The 7,897-nt window shown below is 37.5% G+C and overlaps 1 protein-coding gene across 8 annotated transcripts in view; it reads right to left on the bottom strand.

The window, feature by feature from the left end:
- Positions 1–7,897, bottom strand: part of LOC107556093 (MAP7 domain-containing protein 1-like) — a 45,192-nt gene that overhangs the window by 2,996 nt on the left and 34,299 nt on the right. For all 8 annotated transcript variants that reach the window (XM_016239103.1, XM_016239098.1, XM_016239099.1 and 5 more), the window contains 9 exons: positions 6,592–6,714; positions 6,234–6,373; positions 5,751–5,872; positions 4,908–5,146; positions 4,481–4,766; positions 3,527–3,707; positions 1,661–1,765; positions 803–853; positions 632–692 (listed from right to left, as the gene is read on the bottom strand). In XM_016239103.1, the coding sequence (XP_016094589.1) occupies positions 632–692; positions 803–853; positions 1,661–1,765; positions 3,527–3,707; positions 4,481–4,766; positions 4,908–5,146; positions 5,751–5,872; positions 6,234–6,373; positions 6,592–6,714 (1,308 nt within the window). The remainder of the gene's footprint in view (positions 1–631; positions 693–802; positions 854–1,660; positions 1,766–3,526; positions 3,708–4,480; positions 4,767–4,907; positions 5,147–5,750; positions 5,873–6,233; positions 6,374–6,591; positions 6,715–7,897) is intronic.

The raw sequence follows: 7,897 nt of genomic DNA, 5'->3' as shown, positions 1-7,897 counted from the left end.
TAAATTTGAACAGTAGTGTATGTATTTCTAGTGGTTAATAAGAATAATACTAGCCGCTGGATGAAAAAAAAACAGCTACTGAGTGTCGAAGCACTACGTAAATAGACTGTGATGGATTCACCATGCTGCTGTGCCAATTTTCATACTCCATTACAAAAAGCACTGGTTTTGCAACAGGGATTCGACATGACGCAAATAACAAGCAGTTACAGTGTGTACACAGTTTAGCACGCTATTCCCTCTCTGGCTGACTACATGGAGCAACAAATCCATCTTCAAACCTTGAGGAAATATTACAGATACAAGCTTAATCTTAAATAAGGAAGGTTTAGAAAGAGGCGTGGATGTGGGAACTTTTATTTATGCTTTTCCTAACAAGGGAAAATGATTCTGAAAGTTAAAGGGGACCCAACAAAATAAAAAGGTACATGTACAATGGCCATGGAAAACATTATGTGGTACTGATGTAAATGGGCTGTTGCTGATTCAAACAGATCTAAATGGAAGGTTCAAACAGACCTGAAAAGTGCACTGAATGCCAAATCTAACTAAAGATTATTTTTAAGTAGTGATATGAACACAATTTATACTAACATTCTTATACAAACATAATTTTAAACTAATGTCATACCTTTATTCATCTCAGAATCTGAAGCTTTTCCATTGATTTGAGATGGAGATTTTGTGTCTTTCTACATGAAGAAAAAAAAACAATTAGATTGTGAGCTCTTGAACCACAAGGGGAAATTGGAACCTTGCTACTGCCGCAGTGAGGCTGTTTTAAATGAGAATGGCACTGTACCTTGTCTCCTGCATCTGTTTTGCGTGTTCTTTTCATAATCTCCTCCAGACGCTAAAAACAATGCACAGAAGAGACAAAAGAAAAGCATGTAAAATGTTTCAAGAGTTTCACAATCAAATTTAAACCTGGAAATAAACAACGTTTTAGAACTTTGAAAAATGTAAAACACGATGACGTTTGAATTACATTTTTATTCGACATTACTTCAAATTACAAAAGATGATTTGCACTGTTTATCAATAGATATCTTTCGTGTCCTTTATATATCTTTCAAAGTTTCAAAATCAGAAACTGCAGCTTTAAGCAGTCCAAAAGACAGCGGTAGGTGTTTATGGCCAACGTAATGTTCAGAATTCAAATAAACACTACAGTGTGTCAAGGTCTGAGGACACTGTGTCTTTCAAAAAAATCACACCACGAGGTGAGGACAGTTGAGTCGAGGCTCTAACGCAGCCCTGATAAACTGACTTGTAGCGAGACGTAGTGCCCTGGTGGGGTAACACCACTGGAACAGATTGCACAAGGCCATCCTCCATTAAACAGGTTCACAGAACGGGATCACGGGGTGTATGTCAAGGCGTTGTATGATTTAGGCAGATGCATGAATCTCAAGAGCTCGATTTCACTTTTATCCTACATGGTCAACTTGAAAAGTGACTTTATTTTGCTCTACCACATTCTGTGCCTGAAAGCTGCTGTGGGCATGTGTGACTAGTTAGGAGAGGAAATAGACTGCTGAGTTTTCAGTTTGTGTAGATATGCAAACAATTCCCTGTAATATGGGTTTTAAAGAAGCATGATGATTTCAAAATGACCTTATAAAGAAAAATATAAATGCGAGGTGGAAACCCTTCTGACCTTTTTTCTCTCCAGCCTTTCCTGCTCCTCCTTCTGGAAGTGTTTCTCTCTCTCCAGTCGCTGTTTCTCGGCTTCCTCTCGGGCCTTTGCTTCAGCCTCCTCTTTCTACAGATGCAATGATCATATGATCAGATTCACACTGAACACAGCTTTCTATGCAGCCATTTATTCATCTGCAGCTGATGACCTTTTATCCAATGAAATTCTATTATTTTCTCATTTTGTATTATTATTTATAATTAGTGGTTGAGTTTCTTTTAAAATAATTGTAATTAAATACCAGTTTCTTTAGCTGATGAAACATTAACATAACTAGAAAATTCTATGGTAGCTATGGAAAATTCCATGACTTACTTTGAGCTACTTAATAGCTGTTTAAATACTGTTTTGAACACCAGGTGGTGGTAAAACCTCAAAAATGCTACCATGCTAAATGGCACAGTTAATATTAACCCATTCCTAGAAGTAAGACCGGATTTGTAAGAACCTGACATACTTGTGTAGCATTGTTTTGTCTCATCATGCTTTAAAATTGTGGATACAAGTGCATACTCATTTTACAGCATTTAATATAAAATGTAGGTCATATAATAAGGATCAAACCCTAAAGACCAGTGTTGTTACTGTTAACTAAAACCAAAACTATAAATATCATTGTTGGCAACTGAAATAAAGCTGAAAAAAATTAAATATAAATATTACATGAAAAATATAAACTTCAAAATGTCACTGATCAGGACACAACCTAGGCCAGATATGAACCCATGTCTCCCATATGAGCACCACGGCTCGACATGTCTTGAACATGTGCACTAAGTACCAGGCCATGGCTCTGATGCAACTAAGCAATTCAATATTCAGTGCTGGAAAGTCTACATATATACTGTACATGACTGTCAGTATATGTATTTATACAGCTTTTATTTGACAGAGTGAAGTGTTACTTAGGAATGAGGGAAATGTGGTTGCATTTCTGACCTGTTTCTGAAGGCGTTCATTCTCTTCTTTTCAGATTCACACTGAACACAGCTTTCTATGCAGCCATTTATTCATCTGCAGCTGATGACCTTTTATCCAATGAAATTCTATTATTTTCTCATTTTGTATTATTATTTATAATTAGTGGTTGAGTTTCTTTTAAAATAATTGTAATTAAATACCAGTTTCTTTAGCTGATGAAACATTAACATAACTAGAAAATTCTATGGTAGCTATGGAAAATTCCATGACTTACTTTGAGCTACTTAATAGCTGTTTAAATACTGTTTTGAACACCAGGTGGTGGTAAAACCTCAAAAATGCTACCATGCTAAATGGCACAGTTAATATTAACCCATTCCTAGAAGTAAGACCGGATTTGTAAGAACCTGACATACTTGTGTAGCATTGTTTTGTCTCATCATGCTTTAAAATTGTGGATACAAGTGCATACTCATTTTACAGCATTTAATAGAAAATGTAGGTCATATAATAAGGATCAAACCCTAAAGACCAGTGTTGTTACTGTTAACTAAAACCAAAACCAAAACTATAAATATCATTGTTGGCAACTGAAATAAAGCTGAAAAAAATTAAATATAAATATTACATGAAAAATATAAACTTCAAAATGTCACTGATCAGGACACAACCTAGGCCAGATATGAACCCATGTCTCCCATATGAGCACCACGGCTCGACATGTCTTGAACATGTGCACTAAGTACCAGGCCATGGCTCTGATGCAACTAAGCAATTCAATATTCAGTGCTGGAAAGTCTACATATATACTGTACATGACTGTCAGTATATGTATTTATACAGCTTTTATTTGACAGAGTGAAGTGTGTTACTTAGGAATGAGGGAAATGTGGTTGCATTTCTGACCTGTTTCTGAAGGCGTTCATTCTCTTCTTTTTCGATTTTGACTCTTTCCTGTGCCTCCTCCTCCTCCTGCAGGCGTTGAGCCTCCTCTCTGAACCTCTCCTGCTCCGCCATGAGCTGTGCCTCCTCCTCCCTGTGCCTCCTTTCTTCCACCTCCTGTGCTAGCCTCTCCACGTGCTGAAGTCTGTGTGATGGAAGACAGTCAGTCATTGAACACACGTAAGATTAAAAAAAAAGCTCCTTCAGGTAGCATTAAATATTGAACTTTGTGAATTATTGAAACAAAATGGCATGGGAATGCAAGTGGACTTTGGTGTCTCTTGCAAAATTGATTATTTTGCTGTGGCTGGTAACATTACATGAAACTTTAAACTGCAAATATGGTCTAAGCATTGCACAGTGACAAATGCAAAGTGGATGGAGAGTGTGAATCAGTGATTCCTTTTAGTCGTGACCAAAATATCCGCACCCGTAGTTACCAGTGGCACCGGAGCATAAACAGTGTGGAACTCTCATTACACAGTTGTCAAAGTCCCTTTTGGCTCATAAATGTGCTAAACTCATAAACCGTCACTGAGAACACCAGACATCAACAGCTCCATACCGCCAAGGCTATTCCTGGAGCTCACACCACACACACGGCCTGATGGAGCAAGACATGTTTAAAAGCATACCAGAGCTTGTGTTAGCTGAGGTTGAGTTTGGCTTTGACATTAGGGATACAAAGGGTCAAAAGTTTAAAAAGTGGACATTTTATAGAGATTAAATTGTTATTTTGCCACTTTATTAGACAGGAATAGTGGAGCATGATAGATAGTTATTGTGGAGATAAAAGTGGAATGGGATCAGTGCATGTTGCAAGCTGGACTCAAACCTACGTTTCCCACATGAGCACCATTTGAAAACCATATATATTTTTAAATAATATAAAACAAATTAAATTATGAAATAGGTAACCTTTCTCTCTCCTGCTGTTCTCTATGTTCTTGCTCTTCCTTCTCTCTCTGTTCACGGGCCTGTCGTCTCTTCTCAGCCAGAATGCGGGTGGCTTCCTCTGGGTTATTGGTGCCAGCCATGGGTTTGCCTGGAGAAGGAGCTGGAGAAGCCACCTGTGAGAGAGCAGGGACAACAGGGGACTCCTGGGGGACTCCAGAGGGCGCAGAAACTGACAACACTGGTGCACTAGCAACAGTGGGGGTGTCCGGAACAGATGACATGACAATGGAGGGGACAGGAGACAAGGCTAGAGAAAACACAGAGAAACGAAGAGGGGAAAAAATGAGGACTGGAGAGAGGAACAAAGTGTAAAATGACAAACTTGCATGTTTTAATGGGGAAAAAGAGAGTCCTGTGGCAACACTACAATCAACATCACCACACTCACTCTTTGGTTCTTCAGGCGTAGCAGGCCTGTGGGTCTCTCTGACCTTCTCTATGGCAACAGGCGAGGCGGTGCGGGTCTCCACGCGGGCAGGGGTCCTGGCCCTCTTGGGTCTGGCTTTAGGAGTGCTTGGGCTCGCTCGTGCTGAGGGAGGATTGGGAGATACTGCAGGACTGGGGGAGGACGCACAGACTTTGGGTGTCACAGGAGAGGCAGATCTCAGTTTGGATACTGGACTCAGACTGGAAACATGAAGAGAAGCTCAATGTAATGGCTGAGCTGGAAATTTGTTCACAGCAGGGACAAGAACATGACCTAAAATGTGGCCTGATATTTCTAAATGTCCTAGAAATAGATCAATGATGATTAAATTAAACACATAAAAGCACCTTTAAAACTAAAGCTAAAATATATATCTATATAGCATTCCTTGAAACTAAACTATGACTTCTGACTACTACCAAAAGGAGAAATGTTTAGTCAGAGAGAGCATTACATAACACAGCTTTGGTCTAATAGAATTAGAAAATGCTCAGAGCAAAAAGGTCCATTAAACCCCTTCTATTGTATCTTCCTCTTGCACGTGAAAGGCAGTGCTTCCAGAATATGAGCATCTAAAACTGTCTAGATGTTTCTAAGACGGTTTTACTCAGACCTGAGATGAAAAGCTCTGAGAATTCACAGCAATATTTACATATAGTATAAAATATGTTTATATCTATAACTATATATCTATATCTATATTCCCAAATTTGATTCCTTTCTAATCAAATTTGATCCTTAAATTTTTATATATTTTTTTGCTTTATTTATTATTGTTTAATTACTAGATGACGGTCATCTTACCTGGACTCTGTTCTAGTTTTCATTGATGGCATGGACTGTCTCTTCTTCATCACATTCTCCTTGATGATGGTACTCTTCTCCTTTTCATTTTCTCTCTCCTTTTCCTTCTTATCCTTCCTCATCTTTTGAGAAAAGATGGGACAAACAATAAAGACAGTGACTCACATGCAGGTGTAAGCCTTTGTTACCTCTAAATTTTAATTTCTCATTATAATTTGTACAACTGAAAGTCTATCTGACAATGGACGATATTTCACTCACAGTATCTGCTGTTTTTTGGTTTAAAAGTGAATTATTGTATTAATGGGCAGTTTAATACTATTAATGATAACATTAATAAGGCAACATTAACATGTTTCATAATAAAGATGTACTTATAGATATCTCATAGATATCATATCATAGCAAAATATGATATAACAGGCGGGATGGATGAAAAATAAGAAAGATATAGAGAGTGAAAGGGAGTCTTAAATAACTCACAGGTGTGGAGTCTCGTCTGCGCTGGGCGATATCGGGTGTGCTGGTGGTGACCCTCCAGCGCTCAGAGCAGCGTTGATGTGGCCGATGAGCACACGCTGAGAGAGGGCTGGCAGACGCCGAGCGAGGACACAACGGAGACTCTGCATGAAAGAAAACACATTTAACTCCCAATTTGCAGCATATAGAACAGAAAAAGCTCATGCTGTTATTTATGACTTGCACAGGCCCAAAAAACAGAAGAATACAGCAAATTAGTGTTTAAAAAGTCTTTCCAAAAATGCTAAACTTCTTCCTGAGCTACTTTAAATAATCCTACTAACAAATATATAGGGTACTATGATTGTATCCGGTCACTCACGGCCATCTCTGGTCTTGTTTAGCACACTGGCAGCACTGCGACTGCGAGCCAAGAAGGAGAGAGTGGGCGTCATCAGCCTGTCCACAATGCTGCTCTCCCATGGACTCAGCTGCATGCTACGAGCTGCAAGAAAAGACTAAAAATGAGTTCCCATTAAAATATATGAGCAACAATCCCTTTCCTAACTTTTACATGAATACAATACACACAATAGTGGAATTCATTTTTATAATGATAAAAACATTACAATGACAAACAGCTGTGTTGGTCTCCCTTGCTGTCAACATAGATGATAGTTATGGCGTTATTTTACTGACAAATGTCGAGAGCTCATTATTGTAGCGCGAAAGCACATTAATACAATGCACTTGCGTGCGGATTTCCCTTGCTCCAGACTTAAAACGTGTCTCTCCTCTCACTCAAACGGTGTCCTGTGCACTATCAAATCTCTCTGTGCTCATGCGCTATAGATATTAATTCTTTTCGCACCTGAATTAAACGTTGTCAAAGGTTATCATTACGCACTTTTAAAAAGTAGTCTCAAAACAGATTTGTGCAGGGTCTTTCCTTGATTTTTATATTGTTGTATTTTTGTTTTAACAAACTGGTTATTGTAGCTACTTTGTTTTACTGTATCTCTTTTATCTTTGTATTTTGATCTTTTCTGCAAATGCCCACATGCATCTCTCCGTAAAATAGGCTACTTTGTAAACACTGTTTTAAAAGGTACTGTATAAATAAAGCTTTAACCAATCAGACCTCCACAATTGGAATTATTTTGACAATCAAAGATGGATCTTTAATTTCTTTCCAGTTTAATAATATTTTGCAATGTTAATGAAATGTAGCCTATAGAAATAGCCAGGAATTGGGTGCTTGGATGATTTGTACATAATCTCTGTCCAACTGGTTGGTCTCTGAGCAATTTATATAAAAACAACATATTATAGCCTATGGCCCTAAAGACTTTATATAAAACATCAATGATATGTCATAATATGTCAGACAGATACCTCAACTGAATTTAAAATCATTGCAATAAATTCTCAGTTGGCATGATGGCAATAATAAGTAACAACTCCTCAAATCCATGAGTTTTGCAATAAGTAAATGATGACAGAATTTTTAATTTTTGGGTGAACTATTAACACAAAAGGACAAAGACAGGAATAAAACATATCCAAGCTATGTATACAATTTTTATTAAAAAGTATACATATACATATATATATATATATATATATATATATATATATATATATATATATATATATATATATATATATATATATATATATATATATTT

The sequence above is a fragment of the Sinocyclocheilus grahami genome, unplaced genomic scaffold, assembly GCF_001515645.1.
Source record: "Sinocyclocheilus grahami isolate Dianchi unplaced genomic scaffold, SAMN03320097.WGS_v1.1 scaffold555.1, whole genome shotgun sequence".
NCBI classification, from domain to species: Eukaryota; Metazoa; Chordata; class Actinopteri; order Cypriniformes; family Cyprinidae; genus Sinocyclocheilus; species Sinocyclocheilus grahami.
The sequence above is the reverse complement of the archived record's forward strand: the minus strand, read 5'-3'. Positions and strand labels throughout refer to the sequence as shown.